This window comes from Oncorhynchus kisutch, unplaced genomic scaffold (assembly GCF_002021735.2).
Source record: "Oncorhynchus kisutch isolate 150728-3 unplaced genomic scaffold, Okis_V2 Okis02a-Okis13b_hom, whole genome shotgun sequence".
Taxonomy (NCBI): Eukaryota; Metazoa; Chordata; class Actinopteri; order Salmoniformes; family Salmonidae; genus Oncorhynchus; species Oncorhynchus kisutch.
Genome location: NW_022261979.1, coordinates 12814612 through 12837700, shown reverse-complemented (window position 1 = coordinate 12837700; position 23089 = coordinate 12814612). Strand labels below are relative to the sequence as shown.

At 44.0% G+C, this 23089-nt stretch overlaps 1 protein-coding gene across 1 annotated transcript in view; it reads left to right on the top strand.

The window, feature by feature from the left end:
- The window catches only part of LOC109888372 (vacuolar protein sorting-associated protein 13B-like), a 300473-nt gene that overhangs the window by 151742 nt on the left and 125642 nt on the right, over positions 1–23089 (top strand). Inside the window, 2 exon segments of the mRNA XM_031811830.1 lie at positions 8756–8958; positions 16376–16610. Coding sequence (XP_031667690.1) covers positions 8756–8958; positions 16376–16610 — 438 coding nt within the window.

The window sequence follows — 23089 nt, the reverse complement described above, 5'->3', positions numbered from 1 at the left end:
ACAGAAAGACACATCAAGTGTTGTACAGAAGGACACATCAAGTATTGTACAGAAGGACACATGACAAGTTAGAGTGCTGCCTTCATCTGGAACTTATTGTATTAACACTTAATCTTGATGATCCTCTGCAGTAGACCCAGACTCTGTAGTCAGGACGACAGATCTGCAGTAGACCAGACTCTGTAGTCAGGACGACAGAGCTGCAGTAGACCCAGACTCTGTAGTCAGGACGACAGAGCTGCAGTAGACCAGACTCTGTAGTCAAGACGACAGAGCTCCCGTAGACCCAGACTCTGTAGTCAGGACGACAGAGCTGCAGTAGACCAGACTCTGTAGTCAAGATGACAGAGCTCCCGTAGACCCAGACTCTGTAGTCAAGACGACAGAGCTGCAGTAGATCCAGACTCTGTAGTCAAGACGACAGAGCTCCCGTAGACCCAGACTCTGTAGTCAAGACGACAGAGCTGCAGTAGATCCAGACTCTGTAGTCAAGACGACAGAGCTGCAGTAGACCCAGTAGACCCAGACTCTGTACTGACAGGCCAGGCAGGTCGTATGTTGTACTGACAGGCCAGGCAGGTCGTATGTTGTACTGACAGGCCAGGCAGGTCAAAAAAATATGTAGGGTTTGAAAATATGAAATTCAAATCAAATCAAATCAAATCAAATGTATTTATATAGCCCTTCGTACATCAGCTGATATCTCAAAGTGCTGTACAGAAACCCAGCCTAAAACCCCAAACAGCAAGCAATGCAGGTGTAGAAGCACGGTGGCTAGGAAAAACTCCCTAGAAAGGCCAATACCTAGGAAGAAACCTAGAGAGGAACCAGGCTATGTGGGGTGGCCAGTCCTCTTCTGGCTGTGCCGGGTGGAGATTATAACAGAACATGGCCAAGATGTTCAATGTTCATAAATGACCAGCATGGTCGAATAATAATAAGGCAGAACAGTTGAAACTAGAGCAGCAGCACAGTCAGGTGGAAGTTGAAACTGGAGCAGCAGCATGGCCAGGTAGACTGGGGACAGCAAGGAGTCATCATGTCAGGTAGTCCTGGGGCATGGTCCTAGGGCTCAGGTCAGTTGAAACTGGAACAGCAGTATGGCCAGGTGGACTGGGGACAGCAAGGAGTCATCATGTCAGGTAGTCCTGGGGCATGGTCCTAGGGCTCAGGTCCTCCGAGAGAGAGAAAGAAAGAGAGGAGGAGAGAATTAGAGAACGCACACTTAGATTCACACAGGACACCGAATAGGACAGGAGAAGTACTCCAGATATAACAAACTGACCCCAGCCCCCCGACACATAAACTACTGCAGCATAAATGCTGGAGGCTGAGACAGGAGGGGTCAGGAGACACTGTGGCCCCATCCGAGGACACCCCCGGACAGGGCCAAACAGGAAGGATATAACCCCACCCACTTTGCCAAAGCACAGCCCCCACACCACTAGAGGGATATCTTCAACCACCAACTTACCATCCTGAGACAAGGCTGAGTATAGCCCACAAAGATCTCCGCCACGGCACAACCCAAGGGGGGGGGGCGCCAACCCAGACAGGATGACCACAACAGTGAATCAACCCACTCAGGTGACGCACCCCCTCCAGGGACGGCATGAGAGAGCCCCAGCAAGCCAGTGACTCAGCCCCTGTAATAGGGTTAGAGGCAGAGAATCCCAGTGGAAAGAGGGGAACCGGCCAGGCAGAGACAGCAAGGGCGGTTCGTTGCTCCAGAGCCTTTCCGTTCACCTTCCCACTCCTGGGCCAGACTACACTCAATCATATGACCCACTGAAGAGATGAGTCTTCAGTAAAGACTTAAAGGTTGAGACCGAGTTTGCGTCTCTGACATGGGTAGGCAGACCGTTCCATAAAAATGGAGCTCTATAGGAGAAAGCCCTGCCTCCAGCTGTTTGCTTAGAAATTCTAGGGACAATTAGGAGGCCTGCGTCTTGTGACCGTAGCGTACGTATAGGTATGTACGGCAGGACCAAATCAGAGAGATAGGTAGGAGCAAGCCCATGTAATGCTTTGTAGGTTAGCAGTAAAACCTTGAAATCAGCCCTTGCTTTGACAGGAAGCCAGTGTAGAGAGGCTAGCACTGGAGTAATATGATCAAATTTTTTGGTTCTAGTCAGGATTCTAGCAGCCGTATTTAGCACTAACTGAAGTTTATTTAGTGCTTTATCCGGGTAGCCGGAAAATAGAGCATTGCAGTAGTCTAACCTAGAAGTGACAAAAGCATGGATTAATTTTTCTGCATCATTTTTGGACAGAAAGTTTCTGATTTTTGCAATGTTACGTAGATGGAAAAAAGCTGTCCTCGAAATGGTCTTGATATGTTCTTCAAAAGAGAGATCAGGGTCCAGAGTAACGCCGAGGTCCTTCACAGTTTTATTTGAGACGACTGTACAACCATTAAGATTAATTGTCAGATTCAACAGAAGATCTCTTTGTTTCTTGGGACCTAGAACAAGCATCTCTGTTTTGTCCGAGTTTAATAGTAGAAAGTTTGCAGCCATCCACTTCCTTATGTCTGAAACACATGCTTCTAGCGAGGGCAATTTTGGGGCTTCACCATGTTTCATTGAAATGTACAGCTGTGTGTCATCCGCATAGCAGTGAAAGTTTACATTATGTTTTCGAATAACATCCCCAAGAGGTAAAATATATAGTGAAAACAATAGTGGTCCTAAAACGGAACCTTGAGGAACACCGAAATTTACAGTTGATTTGTCAGAGGACAAACCATTCACAGAGACAAACTGATATCTTTCCGACAGATAAGATCTAAACCAGGCCAGAACATGTCCGTGTAGACCAATTTGGGTTTCCAATCTCTCCAAAAGAATGTGGTGATCGATGGTATCAAAAGCAGCACTAAGGTCTAGGAGCACGAGGACAGATGCAGAGCCTCGGTCCGATGCCATTAAAATGTCATTTACCACCTTCACAAGTGCCGTCTCAGTGCTATGATGGGGTCTAAAACCAGACTGAAGCATTTCGTATACATTGTTTGTCTTCAGGAAGGCAGTGAGTTGCTGCGCAACAGCCTTCTCTAAAATTTTTGAGAGGAATGGAAGATTCGATATAGGCCGATAGTTTTTTATATTTTCTGGGTCAAGGTTTGGCTTTTTCAAGAGAGGCTTTATTACTGCCACTTTTAGTGAGTTTGGTACACATCCAGTGGATAGAGAGCCGTTTATTATGTTCAACATAGGAGGGCCAAGCACAGGAAGCAGCTCTTTCAGTAGTTTAGTTGGAATAGGGTCCAGTATGCAGCTTGAAGGTTTAGAGGCCATGATTATTTTCATCATTGTGTCAAGAGATATAGTACTAAAACACTTGAGCGTCTCTCTTGATCCTAGGTCCTGGCAGAGTTGTGTAGACTCAGGACAACTGAGGTTTGGAGGAATACGCAGGTTTAAAGAGGAGTCCGTAATTTGCTTTCTAATAATCATAATCTTTTCCTCAAAGAAGTTCATGAATTTATCACTGCTAAAGTGAAAGTCATCCTCTCTTGGGGAATGCTGCTTTTTAGTTAGCTTTGCGACAGTATTAAAAAGGAATTTCGGATTGTTCTTATTTTCCTCAATTAAGTTAGAAAAATAGGATGATCGAGCAGCAGTAAGGGCTCTACGGTACTGCACGGTACCGTCCTTCCAAGCTAGTCGGAAGACTTCCAGTTTGGTGTGGCGCCATTTCCGTTCCAATTTTCTGGAAGCTTGCTTCAGAGCTCGGGTATTTTCTGTGTACCAGGGAGCTAGTTTCTTATGAGACATTTTTTTAGTTTTTAGGGGTGCAACTGCATCTAGGGTATTGCGCAAGATTAGATTGAGATCCTCAGTTAGGTGGTTAACTGATTTTTGTCCTCTGGCGTCCTTGGGTAGGCAGAGGGAGTCTGGAAGGGCATCAAGGAATCTTTGTGTTGTCTGTGAATTTATAGCACGACTTTTGATGTTCCTTGGTTGGGGTCTAAGCAGATTATTTGTTGCAATTGCAAACGTAATAAAATGGTGGTCCGATAGTCCAGGATTATGAGGAAAAACATTAAGATCCACCACATTTATTCCATGGGACAAAACTAGGTCCAGCGTATGACTGTGACAGTGAGTGGGTCCAGAGACATGTTGGACAAAACCCACTGAGTCGATGATGGCTCCGAAAGCCTTTTGGAGTGGGTCTGTGGACTTTTCCATGTGAATATTAAAGTCACCAAAGATTAGAATATTATCTGCTATGACTACAAGGTCCGATAGGAATTCAGGGAACTCAGTGAGAAACGCTGTATATGGCCCAGGAGGCCTGTAAACAGTAGCTATAAAAAGTGATTGAGTAGGCTGCATAGATTTCATGACTAGAAGCTCAAAAGACGAAAATGTCATTTTTTTTTTTGTAAATTGAAATTTGCTATCGTAAATGTTAGCAACACCTCCGCCTTTGCGGGATGCACGGGGGATATGGTCACTAGTGTAGCCAGGAGGTGATTCAGGAAGCTTTTCCTTCCCCCCCCCCCGTGTGTGTGTGTGTGTGTGTGTGTGTGTGTGTGTGTGTGTGTGTGTGTGTGTGTGTGCGTGTGCGCGCGTAGCAGTAGGGATGGTAACTTGCTGTCCGTTCGACTCAGGCGTCCAACGGTCGACCATAAATATGAGTGTGGTTCTCCTCTGCTCTCTCCCTGACCACATGATAATAGGCTGGGTGGCAGAATACAGGCTGAGCTCACACACACAGAGAGAGGGAGAGGAGAGGAGAGGAGAGGAGAGGAGAGGAGAGGAGAGGAGAGGAGAGGAGAGGAGAGGAGAGGAGAGGAGAGGAGAGGAGAGGAGAGGAGAGGAGAGGAGAGGAGAGGAGAGGAGAGGAGAGGAGAGGAGAGGAGAGGAGAGGAGAGGAGAGGAGAGGAGTTCCCTAGCCTAGTGCTGCTCTGAGAGAGAGGAGGCCTGCCTGGGAGTTCCCCAGCCTAGTGCTGCTCTGAGAGAGACGAGGCCTGCCTGGGAGTTCCCCAGCCTAGTGCTGCTCTGAGAGAGACGAGGCCTGCCTGGGAGTTCCCCAGCCTAGTGCTGCTCTGAGAGAGACGAGGCCTGCCTGGGAGTTACCCAGCCTAGTGCTGCTCTGAGAGAGACGAGGCCTGCCTGGGAGTTCCCCAGCCTAGTGCTGCTCTGAGAGAGACGAGGCCTGCCTGGGAGTTCCCCAGCCTAGTGCTGCTCTGAGAGAGACGAGGCCTGCCTGGGAGTTCCCCAGCCTAGTGCTGCTCTGAGAGAGACGAGGCCTGCCTGGGAGTTCCCCAGCCTAGTGCTGCTCTGAGAGAGACGAGGCCTGCCTGGGAGTTCCCCAGCCTAGTGCTGCTCTGAGAGAGACGAGGCCTGCCTGGGAGTTCCCCAGCCTACTGCTGCTCTGAGAGAGACGAGGCCTGCCTGGGAGTTCCCCAGCCTAGTGCTGCTCTGAGAGAGACGAGGCCTGCCTGGATCATGTCAGCACAAGGCCTCAGCGCAGACAGAATGAAAACAAGACGGAGGTCTTGGTTATTGTAAACAGCGGGAGCAAAACAAGTGGTGGAACAACAGAGCAGTTAGTTCTGTGTTCTCTGGGTTCCCCGGCAGGCAACAGTTTAAAGGGCCGTTAAAGAGTTGGTTCTCTGGGTTCCCCGGCAGGCAACAGTTTAAAGGGCCGTTAAAGAGTTGGTTCTCTGGGTTCCCCGGCAGGCAACAGTTTAAAGGGCCGTTAAAGAGTTGGTTCTCTGGGTTCCCCGGCAACCGGCAGTTTAAAAAGGGCCGTTAAAGAGTTGGTTCTCAGGACAGATTACTCATACACAGGACAGCATCCAAGTGTTCTGTTGACTGACCAGACCAGACCAGAGACGCACGTCCATTGTCAGGGATTGGCGGAGACCAAGGTTTATGGAGATTTATGAGTTCATCGAGCTTGGATCCTAACCAAGGTCGTAGCCGAGGTCAGTCCCTCTGTCACGACTGGAAGGAGATGGACTGAGCCAGAACTGTCCTGTGTTTGTCTGACCAAGTGTCTGTCCGGGTTCACACGTCTCACTGTAGGAACCAACGGCTAGCTCATCTGCTTCTCATCAAGTTCAACTGTGATATTTGGGTGTTATGATGTTGGAGAGGTACAAGACAGGGATGTCCTCTCTCTCCCTTGCTGTTTGTTTAGCGTTAAAGGGGTTTGGAGTTAAAGGGGAAGCTCACCAATTTTTTTGTACATGTAGACTTATTTTCACTCTTTCTGTGATCGTAGTTGAGCCCCAAAACCATTTTTTTTTTCATAACAGAAAATTGCCCTAATTACACTTGCCATTAACTACAATGCGTTACGAAAATGTGCCTGAAGCATGTTATAAAGCATGTTGTAAACCATGTTATATGTTATAAACCATGTTGTAAACCATGTTGTAAACCATGTTATATGTTATAAACCATGTTATAAACCATGTTGTAAACCATGTTATAAACCATGTTCATGTTATAAACCATGTTATATGTTATAAACCATGTTATAAACCATGTTATAAACCATGTTGTAAACCATGTTATATGTTATAAACCATGTTATAAACCATGTTATAAACCATGTTGTAAACCATGTTATAAACCATGTTCATGTTATAAACCATGTTATATGTTATAAACCATGTTATAAACCATGTTATAAACCATGTTATAAACCATGTTATAAACCATGTTATAAACCATGTTGTAAACCATGTTGTAAACCATGTTCATGTTATAAACCATGTTGTAAACCATGTTATAAACCATGTTATATGTTGTAAACCATGTTGTAAACCATGTTATAAACCATGTTATATGTTGTAAACCATGTTATAAACCATGTTATAAACCATGTTGTAAACCATGTTGTAAACCATGTTGTAAACCATGTTATAAACCATGTTGTAAACCATGTTGTAAACCATGTTGTAAACCATGTTGTAAACCATGTTATAAACCATGTTGTAAACCATGTTGTAAACCATGTTGTAAACCATGTTATAAACCATGTTATATGTTATAAACCATGTTATAAACCATGTTATAAACCATGTTATAAACCATGTTGTAAACCATGTTGTAAACCATGTTATAAACCATGTTATAAACCATGTTGTAAACCATGTTGTAAACCATGTTGTAAACCATGTTATAAACCATGTTGTAAACCATGTTGTAAACCATGTTGTAAACCATGTTATATGTTATAAACCATGTTATAAACCATGTTATAAACCATGTTATAAACCATGTTGTAAACCATGTTATAAACCATGTTGTAAACCATTTTGTAAACCATGTTGTAAACCATGTTGTAAACCATGTTATAAACCATGTTATAAACCATGTTCATGTTATAAACCATGTTGTAAACCATGTTATAAACCATGTTATAAACCATGTTGTAAACCATGTTGTAAACCATGTTATATACCATGTTGTAAACCATGTTATAAACCATGTTATAAACCATGTTATAAACCATGTTGTAAACCATGTTGTAAACCATGTTGTAAACCATGTTATAAACCATGTTATAAACCATGTTCATGTTATAAACATGTTGTAAACCATGTTATAAACCATGTTGTAAACCATGTTATAAACCATGTTGTAAACCATGTTGTAAACCATGTTATAAACCATGTTATAAACCATGTTATAAACCATGTTCATGTTATAAACCATGTTGTAAACCATGTTATAAACCATGTTGTAAACCATGTTATAAACCATGTTGTAAACCATGTTATATGTTGTAAACCATGTTGTAAACCATGTTGTAAACCATGTTATATGTTGTAAACCATGTTATATGTTATAAACCATGTTATAAACCATGTTATAAACCATGTTGTAAACCATGTTATAAACCATGTTGTAAACCATGTTATAAACCATGTTCATGTTATAAACCATGTTGTAAACCATGTTATAAACCATGTTGTAAACCATGTTATAAACCATGTTATATGTTGTAAACCATGTTATAAACCATGTTATATGTTGTAAACCATGTTATAAACCATGTTATATGTTGTAAACCATGTTATAAACCATGTTATAAACCATGTTATAAACCATGTTATAAACCATGTTGTAAACCATGTTGTAAACCATGTTATATGTTGTAAACCATGTTATAAACCATGTTATATGTTGTAAACCATGTTATAAACCATGTTATATGTTGTAAACCATGTTATAAACCATGTTATATGTTGTAAACCATGTTATAAACCATGTTATATGTTGTAAACCATGTTATAAACCATGTTGTAAACCATGTTGTAAACCATGTTATAAACCATGTTATATGTTGTAAACCATGTTATAAACCATGTTGTAAACCATGTTATAAACCATGTTATAAACCATGTTATAAACCATGTTGTAAACCATGTTATATGTTATAAACCATGTTATAAACCATGTTGTAAACCATGTTATAAACCATGTTGTAAACCATGTTATAAACCATGTTGTAAACCATGTTCATGTTATAAACCATGTTGTAAACCATGTTATAAACCATGTTGTAAACCATGTTATAAACCATGTTGTAAACCATGTTATAAACCATGTTGTAAAGCATGTTATAACGCATGTTATAAGCCATGTTATAAACCATGTTGTAAAGCACTCCAAACCAACTCATTGTATGTTAGAGGTGTTTAAAGCTACAAGGTGCCAGCTCTTACGTCACACAAACCCTTTACTGATGGTTTATACTGTATGTCTCTCTGTGCTCCTTGTAGACCCGGTCCAGTCAGTCTCAGTGCTGTTGGAGCTGCAGGATATCCTGTTGAGGACTGGTCTGAAGGATCGGAGCCGTCTGCTGCTGGGGCCTTTCTCCTGTAGCGCCGCCCTAGAGGCCAGGTGGTGTAGGCACAGCAGCAGTCCTGAACCTGAGACTGGGACCCCTAAACTACTGCTGGACCTGAAGGGAGGCCTACTGCAGGTGAGAGGGAACACCCACAATCATCTGGTTGGAGGCTCCCTGATTTCCTCCTCATTCCTTCCTGATTCCTGGAATTCTTCCAACCAGGTTTTCTGGGAAACTAACGGAATTTAGAGAAGTGTATCAGATGATTTACAAACCTGTGTGCCATTCTCACCCTAATTCAGTAACATAGAGTTAGTCCACTCTTCTGTCAGAGATCTGACGAGACCAAACATTTTCCCCATACTGTCATTCATCACCCTGATGACCTCACCCTAATGACCTCTACTGGTTATTCATCACTCTAATGACCTCTACTAATGACCTCTACTGGTTATTCATCACCCTAATGATCTCTACTGTCATTCATCACTCTAATGACCTCTACTGGTTATTCATCACCCTAATGACCTCTACTGGTTATTCATCACCCTAATGACCTCTACTGTTATTCATCACCCTAATGACCTCTACTGTTATTCATCACCCTAATGACCTCTACTGGTTATTCATCACCCTAATGACCTCTACTGTTATTTATCACCCTAATGACCTCTACTGTTATTCATCACCCTAATGACCTCACCCTAATGACCTCTACTGTTATTCATCACCCTAATGACCTCACCCTAATGACCTCTACTGGTTATTCATCACCCTAATGACCTCTACTAATGACCTCTACTGGTATTCATCACCCTAATGAGCTCTACTGGTTATTCATCACCCTAATGACCTCTACTAATGACCTTTACTGGTATTCATCACCCTAATGACCTCTACTGGTTATTCATCACCCTAATGACCTCTACTAATGATCTCTACTGTTATTCATCACCCTAATGATCTCTACTGTTATTCATCACCCTAATGACCTCTACTAATGACCTCTACTGGTTATTCATCAATCTAATGACCTCTACTAATGACCTCTACTGGTTATTCATCACTCTAATGACCTCTACTAATGACCTCTACTGGTTATTCATCACCCTAATTATCTCTACTGTTATTCATCACTCTAATGACCTCTACTAATGACCTCTACTGGTTATTCATCACACTAATGACCTCACCCTAATGACCTCTACTGGTTATTCATCACCCTAATGACCTCTACTGGTTATTCATCACTCTAATGACCTCTACTGTTATTCATCACCCTAATGACCTCTACTGGTTATTCATCACCCTAATGCCTCTACTAATGACCTCTAATGGCATTCATCACCCTAATGACCTCTACTAATGACCTCTACTGGTTATTCATCACCCTAATGACCTCTACTAATGACCTCTACTGTTATTCATCACCCTAATGACCTCTACTGGTTATTCATCACCCTAATGACCTCTACTAATTACCTCTACTGTTATTCATCACCCTAATGACCTCTACTGGTTATTCATCACTCTAATGATCTCTACTAATGACCTCTACTGGTTATTCATCACCCTAATGACCTCTACTGGCTATTCATCGCCCTAATGAGCTCACCCTAATGACCTCTACTGGTTATTCATCACCATAATGACCTCTACTAATGACCTCTACTGGTTATTCATCACTCTAATGACCTCTACTAATGCCCTCTACTGGTTATTCATCACTCTAATGACCTCTACTGGTTATTCATCACCCTAATGACCTCTACTAATGACCTTTACTGTTATTCATCACCCTAATGAACTCTACTGGTTATTCATCACCCTAAATGACCTCTACTAATGACCTCTACTGTTATTCATCACCCTAATGACCTCTACTGGTTATTCATCACCCTAATGACCTCTACTAATGACCTCTACTGGTTATTCATCACTCTAATGACTGTTAGGGATCGACTGGTACTTCTACTGTTAGGGATCGACTGGTACTTCTACTGTTAGGGATCGACTGGTACTTCTACTGTTAGGGATCGACTGGTACTTCTACTGTTAGGGATCGACTGGTACTTCTACTGTTAGGGTACAGACTGGTACTTCTACTGTCAGGGTACAGACTGGTACTTCTACTGTCAGGGTACAGACTGGTACTTCTACTGTCAGGGTACAGACTGGTACCTCTACTGTTAGGGTACAAACGGGTACTTCTACTGTCAGGGTACAGACTGGTACTTCTACTGTTAGGGTACAGACTGGTACTTCTACTGTCAGGGTACAGACTGGTACTTCTACTGTTAGGGTACAGACTGGTACTTCTACTGTTAGGGTACAGACTGGTACCTCTACTGTTAGGGTACAAACTGGTACTTCTACTGTCAGGGTACAGACTGGTACTTCTACTGTCAGGGTGAAGACTGGTACTTCTACTGTTAGGGTACAGACTGGTACTTATACTGTTAGGGTACAGACTGGTACCTCTACTGTTAGGGTACAGACTGGTACTTCTACTGTTAGGGTACAGACTGGTACTTCTACTGTCAGGGTGAAGACTGGTACTTCTACTGTTAGGGTACAGACTGGTACTTCTACTGTTAGGGTACAGACTGGTACTTCTACTGTTAGGGTACAGACTGGTACCTCTACTGTTAGGGTACAGACTGGTACTTCTACTGTTAGGGTACAGACTGGTACTTCTACTGTCAGGGTGAAGACTGGTACATCTACTGTTAGGGTGAAGACTGGTACTTCTACTGTTAGGGTACAGACTGGTACTTCTACTGTCAGGGTACAGACTGGTACTTCTACTGTTAGGGTACATACTGGTACCTCTACTGTCAGGGTACAGACTGGTACTGACTGGTACTTCTACTGTTAGGGTACAGACTGGTACTGACTGGTACTTCTACTGTCAGGGTACAGACTGGTACTTCTACTGTCAGGGTACAGACTGGTACTTCTACTGTCAGGGTACAGACTGGTACTTCTACTGTTAGGGTACAGACTGGTACTTCTACTGTTAGGGTACAGACTGGTACTTCTACTGTCAGGGTACAGACTGGTACTTCTACTGTCAGGGTACAGACTGGTACAGACTGGTACTTCTACTGTTAGGGTACAGACTGGTACTGACTGGTGCTTCTACTGTCAGGGTACAGACTGGTACTTCTACTGTCAGGGTACAGACTGGTACTTCTACTGTCAGGGTACAGACTGGTACTTCTACTGTCAGGGTACAGACTGGTACTTCTACTGTCAGGGTACATACTGGTACCTCTACTGTCAGGGTACATACTGGTACCTCTACTGTCAGGGTACAGACTGGTACCTCTACTGTCAGGGTACAGACTGGTACTTCTACTGTCAGGGTACAGACTGGTACTTCTACTGTCAGGGTACAGACTGGTACTTCTACTGTTAGGGTACAGACTGGTACTTCTACTGTCAGGGTACAGACTGGTACTTCTACTGTCAGGGTACAGACTGGTACTTCTACTGTCAGGGTACAGACTGGTACAGACTGGTACTTCTACTGTCAGGGTACAGACTGGTACTCCTACTGTCAGGGTACAGACTGGTACTTCTACTGTCAGGGTACAGACTGGTACTTCTACTGTCAGGGTACAGACTGGTACTTCTACTGTCAGGGTACAGACTGGTATTTCTACTGTCAGGGTGTTCCACATTACAACAGGAGGAAACTTCTTGACGTTTTGTCTAATGCACTTATTGCGAGCCATTAACAGGAAGATCAGTCACAACTCAGCACCTAATACATAATCATACACTTCCTTCTGCAAATACGGAGTGTTTGTGGTGTTTTAATGAAGTCTTGTACAAAAAACACCCAAATTCTTTCCGTTCCAGCCCCAAACTTGAGAAATCCCCACATTTTCCTGTTTTTACGTTTAGTCACCTTCCTCCACAGCAGAGTAGAGCCCAGTCTGGTTCTGTGTCTCAACTGTGTTTTTCGACTCAGAGATTCCTGCCTTCCTGTCCAAACCCCATCCCCAACCCAACCCCCCGCCCCATCCTTAACCCCCAATCTCAACCCCAAACCCCAGCCCACCCCAACCCCATCCTTAACCCACACCCCCATCCTTACCCCCAGCCCCATCCTTAACCTCCAGCCTCATCCTTAACCCCCAACCCCATCCTCAACCCCCAACCCCATCCTTAACCCGCAACCCCATCCTCAACCCCAACCCCATCCTTAACCCCCAACCCCATCCTTAACCCCCAACCCCATCCTCAAGCCCCAACCCCATGCTTAACCCCCAACCCCATCCTTAACCCCCAACCCCATCATTAATCCCCAAACCCATCCTTAATCCCCAAACCCATCCTTAACCTCCTTCCGTAACCCTCACCCCAACCCCACCCATCCTCAAGCCCCAACCCCATCCTCAACCCCCAACCCCAACCCCATCCTTAACCCCCAACCCCATCCCTAACCCCCAACCCCATCCTTAACCCCCAACCCCATCCTTAACCCCCAACCCCATCCTTAACCCCCAACCCATCCTTAACCCTCATCCCCATCCTTAACCCCCATCCTTAACCCCCAACCCATCCTTAACCCTCATCCCCATCCTTAACCCCCATCCTTAACCCCCAACCCGATCCTTAACCCCCAACCCCATCCTTAACCCCCAACCCCATCCTTAACCCCCAACCCCATCCTTAACCCCCAACCCATCCTTAACCCTCATCCCCATCCTTAACCCCCATCCTTAACCCCCAACCCATCCTTAACCCCCATCCTTAACCCCCAACCCCATCCTTAACCCCCAACCCCATCCTTAATCCCCAAACCAACCCTTAACCCTCATCCCTAACCCACACCCATCCTTAACCCTCATCCCAACCCCACCCATCCTTAACCCTCATCCCAACCCCACCCATCCTTAACCCTCATCCCAACCCCACCCATCCTAAACCCTCATCCCAACCCCACCCATCCTTAACCCTCATTCTAACCCCACCCATCCTTAACCCCCATCCTTAACCCCAAACCCCATCCTTAACCCCCAACCCCATCCTTAATCCCCAACCCCATCCTTAATCCCCAACCCCACCCATCCTTAACCCTCATCCCAACCCCACCCATCCTTAACCCTCATCCCAACCCCAACAACTCAACACTTAATACATAATCATACACTTCCTTCTGCAAATACGGAGTGTTTGTTTTGTTTTAATCAAACTTGAGAAATACCCACATGTTCCTGTTTTACGTTTAGTCACCCTCCTCCACAGCAGAGTAGAGCCCAGTCTGGTTCTGTGTCTCAACTGTTTTTTTGACTCAGAGATTCCTGCCTTCCTGTCCAAACCCATTCCCCAAGCCCCAGCCCAACTCCCCACCCCATTCTTATCCCCCCGTCCCATACTTAACCCCCAATCTCAACCCCAACCCCCAGCCCATCCCCAACCCCATCATTAACCCCCAACCCCATTCCAAATCCTCAATCCCATCCCCAACCCCATCCTTAACCTTCACTCCCAACCCCTTCCCGAACTCTAACCTCTCCTTAACCCCCAACCCCAGCCTCAACCCCAACCCAATCCCCAACCCCATCCTTAACCGCCAACCCCTTCTTTAACGCCATCCTTAACCCCCAACCCCATCCTTAACCCTTAGCCCCAACCCCATCCTTAACCCTTATCCCCAACCCCATCCTTAAACCCCAACCCCATCCTTAATCCCCAACCCCATCCTTAATCCCCAAACCCATCCTTAACCCCCAGCCCCAACCCCATCCTTAACCCCCAACCCCATCCTTAATCCCCAAACCCATCCTTAACCCTCACCCCAACCCCACCCATCCTTAACCCTCACCCCCAACCCCATCCTTAATCCCCAACCCCATCCTTAACCCCAACCCCATCCTTAACCCCCAACCCCATCCTTAACCCCCAACCCCATCCTTAACCCCCATCCCCTACCCCATCCTTTACCCCAACCCCATCCTTTACCCCGACCCCATCTTAACCCAACCCCATCCAAAACCCCCAACCCCATCCTTAACCCCCAGCCCCATCCTTAACCCCCAGCCCCATCCTTAAACCCCAGCCCCATCCTTAACCCCCAGCCCCATCCTTAACCCCCAACCCCATCCTTAACTCCACCTTAACCCCCAACCCCATCCTTAACCCCCAACCAATCGTTAACTCCACCTTAACCCCCAACCCCATCCTTTACCCCAACCCCATTCTTAACCCCCAACCCCATCATTAACCCCCAACCCAGTCTTTACCCCAACCCCATCCTTAACCCCCAACCCCATCCTTTACCCCAACCCCATCCTTCATCCCATTCTTAACCCCTAGCTCCTAGTCCCAACCCCATCCTTAACCCCCAACCCCATTCTTAACCCCCAACCCCATCATTAACTCCCAACCCCATTCTTTACCCCAACCCCATCCTTAACACCTAACCTCATCCTTAACCCCAACCCCATTCTTTACCCCAACCCCATCCTTACCCAACCCATCCTTAACCCCCAACCTTAACGCCCAGCCCCATCCTTAACCCCCAACCCCATCCTTAACCCCCAGCCCCAACCCCATCCTTTACCCTAACCCCATCCTTAACCCCCAACCTTAACTCCCAGCCCCATCCTTAACCCCCAACCCCATCCTTAACTCCACCTTAACCCCCAACCCCATCCTTAACCCCCAACCCCATCCTTAACCCCAACCCCATCCTTAACTCCACCTTAACCCCAACCCCATCCTTAACCCCAACCCCATCCTTAACCCCATCCTTAACCCCCAACCCTATCCCATCCTTTACCCCAACCCCATCCTTTACCCCAACCCCATCTTAGCCCAACCCCATCCTTAACCCCCAACCTTAACCCTCAGCCCCATCCTTAACCCCCAACCCCATCCTTAACTCCACCTTAACCCCCAACCCCATCCTTAACCCCATCTTTAACCCCCAACCACATCCTTAACCCCATCCTTAACCCCCAACCCCATCCTTAACCCCCAAACCCATCCTTAACCCCCAACCTTAACCCCCAACCCCATCCTTAACCCCCAACCACATCCTTAACCCCATCCTTAACCCCCAACCCCATCCTTAACCCCCAAACCCATCCTTAACCCCCAACCTTAACCCCAAACCCCATCCTTAACCCCAACCCCATCCTTAACCCCATCCTTAACCCCAACCCCATCCTTAACCCCCAACCCATCCTTAACTCCACGATAACCCCCAACCCCATCCTTAACCCCCAATCTCAACCCCAACCCCCAGCCCATCCCCAACCCCATCATTAACCCCCAACCTTAACCCCCAACCCCATCCTTAACCCCCTACCCCATCCTTAACCCCATCCTTAACCCCAACCCCATCCTTAACCCCCAACCCATCCTTAACTCCACGATAACCCCCAACCCCATCCTTAACCCCCAACCCCATCCTTAATCCCCAACCCCATCCTTAACTCCCAACCCCATCCTTAAGCCCCAACCTCATCCTTAACCCCATCCTACCCTGTATAGTAGTACCCTGTCATGTACTATTCTCCTTGTGTGTGTTTAGGTGTTCTGGGGCCAGGAGCATGTAAATTGTTTGCGGCTGGTATATGAACACCTGCAGGCCTACCTCCAGAGGAACCAGGGATCTGGGTCTGGGTCTGGGACTGGGACTGGGTCTGAAGAGGAAAAGCCCCCCTTTGACACCCAGTCACCCCCCTCCCCTGAATCCCCCTCCCCCAGGACAGAACACAGCTCTGATGACCTCCGCACCGGGCTGTTCCAGTACATACAGAACTCAGGTAACCATCATACCTCACTACTAACTATTCACCTGTTTCTCAGGTAATAACACTGTTACTATCTATTAGATACAGGACTCAGGTAATAACACTGTTACTATCTATTAGATACAGGACTCAGGTAATAACACTGTTACTATCTATTAGATACAGGACTCAGGTAATAACACTGTTACTATCTATTAGATACAGGACTCAGGTAATAACACTGTTACTATCTATTAGATACAGGTAATAACACTGTTACTATCTATTAGATACAGGACTCAGGTAATAACACTGTTACTATCTATTAGATACAGGACTCAGGTAATAACACTGTTACTATCTATTAGATACAGGACTCAGGTAATAACACTGTTATTATCTATTAGATACAGGACTCAGGTAATAACACTGTTACTATCTATTAGATACAGGTAATAACACTGTTACTATCTATTAGATACAGGACTCAGGTAATAACACTGTTACTATCTATTAGATACAGGACTCAGGTAATAACACTGTTACTATCTATTAGATACAGGACTCAGGTAATAACACTGTTACTATCTATTAGATACAGGACTCAGGTAATAACACTGTTACTATCTATTAGATACAGGACTCAGGTAATAACACTGTTACTATCTATTAGATACAGGACTCAGGTAATAACACTGTTACTATCTATTAGATACAGGACTCAGGTAATAACACTGTTACTATCTATTAGATACAGGACTCAGGTAATAACACTGTTACTATCTATTAGATACAGGACTCAGGTAATAACACTGTTACTATCTATTAGATACAGGACTCAGGTAATAACACAGTTACTATCTATTAGATACAGGACTCAGGTAATAACACTGTTACTATCTATTAGATACAGGACTCAGGTAATAACACTGTTACTATCTATTAGATACAGGTAATAACACTGTTACTATCTATTAGATACAGGACTCAGGTAATAACACTGTTACTATCTATTAGATACAGGACTCAGGTAATAACACTGTTACTATCTATTAGATACAGGACTCAGGTAATAACACTGTTACTATCTATTAGATACAGGACTCAGGTAATAACACTGTTACTATCTATTAGATACAGGTAATAACACTGTTACTATCTATTAGATACAGGACTCAGGTAATAACACTGTTACTATCTATTAGATACAGGACTCAGGTAATAACACTGTTACTATCTATTAGATACAGGACTCAGGTAATAACACTGTTACTATCTATTAGATACAGGACTCAGGTAATAACACTGTTACTATCTATTAGATACAGGACTCAGGTAATAACACAGTTACTATCTATTAGATACAGGACTCAGGTAATAACACTGTTACTATCTATTAGATACAGGACTCAGGTAATAACACTGTTACTATCTATTAGATACAGGTAATAACACTGTTACTATCTATTAGATACAGGACTCAGGTAATAACACTGTTACTATCTATTAGATACAGGACTCAGGTAATAACACAGTTACTATCTATTAGATACAGGACTCAGGTAATAACACTGTTACTATCTATTAGATACAGGACTCAGGTAATAACACTGTTACTATCTATTAGATACAGGACTCAGGTAATAACACTGTTACTATCTATTAGATACAGGACTCAGGTAATAACACTGTTACTATCTATTAGATACAGGACTCAGGTAATAACACTGTTACTATCTATTAGATACTGGACTCAGGTAATAACACTGTTACTATCTATTAGATACAGGACTCAGGTAATAACACTGTTACTATCTATTAGATACAGGACTCAGGTAATAACACTGTTACTCTCTATTAGATACAGGTAATAACACTGTTACTATCTATTAGATACAGGACTCAGGTAATAACACTGTTACTATCTATTAGATACAGGACTCAGGTAATAACACTGTTACTATCTATTAGATACAGGACTCAGGTAATAACACTGTTACTATCTATTAGATACAGGACTCAGGTAATAACACTGTTACTATCTATTAGATACAGGACTCAGGTAATAACACTGTTACTATCTATTAGATACAGGTAATAACACTGTTACTATCTATTAGATACAGGACTCAGGTAATAACACTGTTACTATCTATTAGATACAGGACTCAGGTAATAACACTGTTACTATCTATTAGATACAGGACTCAGGTAATAACACTGTTACTATCTATTAGATACAGGACTCAGGTAATAACACTGTTACTATCTATTAGATACAGGTAATAACACTGTTACTATCTATTAGATACAGGACTCAGGTAATAACACTGTTACTATCTATTAGATACAGGACTCAGGTAATAACACAGTTACTATCTATTAGATACAGGTAATAACACTGTTACTATCTATTAGATACAGGACTCAGGTAATAACACTGTTACTATCTATTAGATACAGGACTCAGGTAATAACACTGTTACTATCTATTAGATACAGGACTCAGGTAATAACACTGTTACTATCTATTAGATACAGGACTCAGGTAATAACACTGTTACTATCTATTAGATACAGGACTCAGGTAATAACACTGTTACTATCTATTAGATACAGGACTCAGGTAATAACACAGTTACTATCTATTAGATACAGGTAATAACACTGTTACTATCTATTAGATACAGGACTCAGGTAATAACACTGTTACTATCTATTAGATACAGGACTCAGGTAATAACACTGTTACTATCTATTAGATACAGGACTCAGGTAATAACACTGTTACTATCTATTAGATACAGGACTCAGGTAATAACACTGTTACTATCTATTAGATACAGGACTCAGGTAATAACACTGTTACTATCTATTAGATACAGGACTCAGGTAATAACACTGTTACTATCTATTAGATACAGGACTCAGGTAATAACACAGTTACTATCTATTAGATACAGGACTCAGGTAATAACACTGTTACTATCTATTAGATACAGGACTCAGGTAATAACACTGTTACTATCTATTAGATACAGGTAATAACACTGTTACTATCTATTAGATACAGGACTCAGGTAATAACACTGTTACTATCTATTAGATACAGGACTCAGGTAATAACACTGTTACTATCTATTAGATACAGGACTCAGGTAATAACACTGTTACTATCTATTAGATACAGGACTCAGGTAATAACACTGTTACTATCTATTAGATACAGGACTCAGGTAATAACACTGTTACTATCTATTAGATACAGGACTCAGGTAATAACACAGTTACTATCTATTAGATACAGGACTCAGGTAATAACACTGTTACTATCTATTAGATACAGGACTCAGGTAATAACACTGTTACTATCTATTAGATACAGGACTCAGGTAATAACACTGTTACTATCTATTAGATACAGGACTCAGGTAATAACACTGTTACTATCTATTAGATACAGGACTCAGGTAATAACACTGTTACTATCTATTAGATACTGGACTCAGGTAATAACACTGTTACTATCTATTAGATACAGGACTCAGGTAATAACACTGTTACTATCTATTAGATACAGGACTCAGGTAATAACACTGTTACTATCTATTAGATACAGGACTCAGGTAATAACACTGTTACTATCTATTAGATACAGGACTCAGGTAATAACACTGTTACTATCTATTAGATACAGGACTCAGGTAATAACACTGTTACTATCTATTAGATACAGGACTCAGGTAATAACACTGTTACTATCTATTAGATACAGGACTCAGGTAATAACACTGTTACTATCTATATACTGTTACTATTATAGATACAGGACTCAGGTAATAACACTGTTACTATCTATTAGATACAGGACTCAGGTAATAACACTGTTACTATCTATTAGATACAGGACTCAGGTAATAACACTGTTACTATCTATTAGATACAGGACTCAGGTAATAACACTGTTACTATCTATTAGATACAGGACTCAGGTAATAACACTGTTACTATCTATTAGATACAGGACTCAGGTAATAACACTGTTACTATCTATTAGATACAGGACTCAGGTAATAACACTGTTACTATCTATTAGATACAGGACTCAGGTAATAACACTGTTACTATCTATTAGATACAGGACTCAGGTAATAACACTGTTACTATCTATTAGATACAGGACTCAGGTAATAACACTGTTACTATCTATTAGATACAGGACTCAGGTAATAACACTGTTACTATCTATTAGATACAGGACTCAGGTAATAACACTGTTACTATCTATTAGATACAGGACTCAGGTAATAACACTGTTACTATCTATTAGATACAGGACTCAGGTAATAACACTGTTACTCTCTATTAGACTCAGGTAATAACACTGTTACTATCTATTAGACTCAGGTAATAACACTGTTACTATCTATTAGATACAGGACTCAGGTAATAACACTGTTACTATCTATTAGACTCAGGTAATAACACTGTTACTATCTATTAGATACAGGACTCAGGTAATAACACTGTTACTATCTATTAGACTCAGGTAATAACACTGTTACTATCTATTAGATACAGGTAATAACACAGCTCATTACAGTCAATATGGCAACAGGACAGCAGGATATGGAGGCGTATTTATTTATAAAGCCCTTCGTACATCAGCTGATATCTCAAAGTGCTGTACAGAAACCCAGCCTAAAACCCCAAACAGCAAGCAATGCAGGTGGAGAAGCACGGTGGCTAGGAAAAACTCCCTAGAAAGGCCAATACCTAGGAAGAAACCTAGAGAGGAACCAGGCTATGTGGGGTGGCCAGTCCTCTTCTGGCTGTGCCGGGTGGAGATTATAACAGAACATGGCCAAGATGTTCAAATGTTCATAAATGACCAGCATGGTCGAATAATAATAAGGCAGAACAGTTGAAACTGGAGCAGCAGCATGGCCAGGTGGAAGTTGAAACTGGAGCAGCAGCATGGCCAGGTGGACTGGGGACAGCAAGGAGTCATCATGTCAGGTAGTCCTGGGGCATGGTCCTAGGGCTCAGGTCAGTTGAAACTGGAACAGCAGCATGGCCAGGTGGACTGGGGACAGCAAGGAGTCATCATGTCAGGTAGTCCTGGGGCATGGTCCTAGGGCTCAGGTCCTCCGAGAGAGAGAAAGAAAGAGAGAAGGAGAGAATTAGAGAACGCACACTTAGATTCACACAGGACACCGAATAGGACAGGAGAAGTACTCCAGATATAACAAACTGACCCCAGCCCAAATAGGAGATCAGGGCTTCTGCATGTGGAATAGAACAAGTTCCCAAACACGCTTCTGCCCCGCTTGAACAGAAAGGGAATCAGGGCTTCTGCATGTGGTCTCAGAGAGGAAGACATTACGTCTGTTTCCAGTAAAACACAGTTTGTTCTCCTCCCTGGGCACGCTGTCTTCCTCCCGGACTCTCACACACGGTGGCGAGAGATCAAACCCTCTCCTCGCCCTATCAGCTATCTGCCCTGTCAGCTGTGGTCAGTCAGCCTCTCCTCTCCTTGTTTGTTGTGTCGTTCCTCTGGTCTTTGATGCATTTAATACGTCTCTTTCCTCTTAATGGAGACAGGAGGCCTTCCTTCCCAGCAGTAAAAACAGCAGAGAGTCTGTCTGCAACATGTTGTGACCGACGGCCAGGGAGCTGGTGCTGGGGGGGGCAGTCCTGGATTCAAATAGGATCCGTTTTGTTAATTTGACTCTTTGATTGTTCGTGTCTTTGAGTAGCTAGCTGGGCAGGATGTGTGACTGACGTCCAGGGAGCTGGTGCTGGGGGGTAGTCCTGGGTTCAAATAGTATCCGTTTTGTTAATTTGACTCTTTGATTGTGCGTGCCTTTGAGTAGCTAGCTGGGCAGGATGTGTGACTTTTGGGATGACACCATTGGTTCCACTGTGCCAGGCTCAAACAACGAGCCCAGATTAGAGAAAACAATAATCATATCGGTCAGTTCTGCTGTAGTCACGGTGACGGGAGGCAGGAAGTAGCAGCTGGGTCGGTACGTTCCCTAGAAGTGCCAGGGAGTCCTGAGGCCACGGTGGCAGGAGGCAGGAAGTAGCAGCTGGGTCGGTACGTTCCCTAGAAGTGCCAGGTAGTCCTGAGGCCACGGTGGCGGGAGGCAGGAAGTAGCAGCTGGGTCGGTACGTTCCCTAGAAGTGCCAGGTAGTCCTGAGGCCACGGTGACGGGAGGCAGGAAGTAGCAGCTGGGTCGGTACGTTCCCTAGAAGTGTCAGGTAGTCCTGAGGCCACGGTGACGGGAGGCAGGAAGTAGCAGCTGGGTCGGTACGTTCCCTAGAAGTGCCAGGTAGTCCTGAGGCCACGGTGGCAGGAGGCAGGAAGTAGCAGCTGGGTCGGTACGTTCCCTAGAAGTGCCAGGTAGTCCTGAGGCCACGGTGGCAGGAGGCAGGAAGTAGCAGCTGGGTCGGTACGTTCCCTAGAAGTGCCAGGTAGTCCTGAGGCCACGGTGACGGGAGGCAGGAAG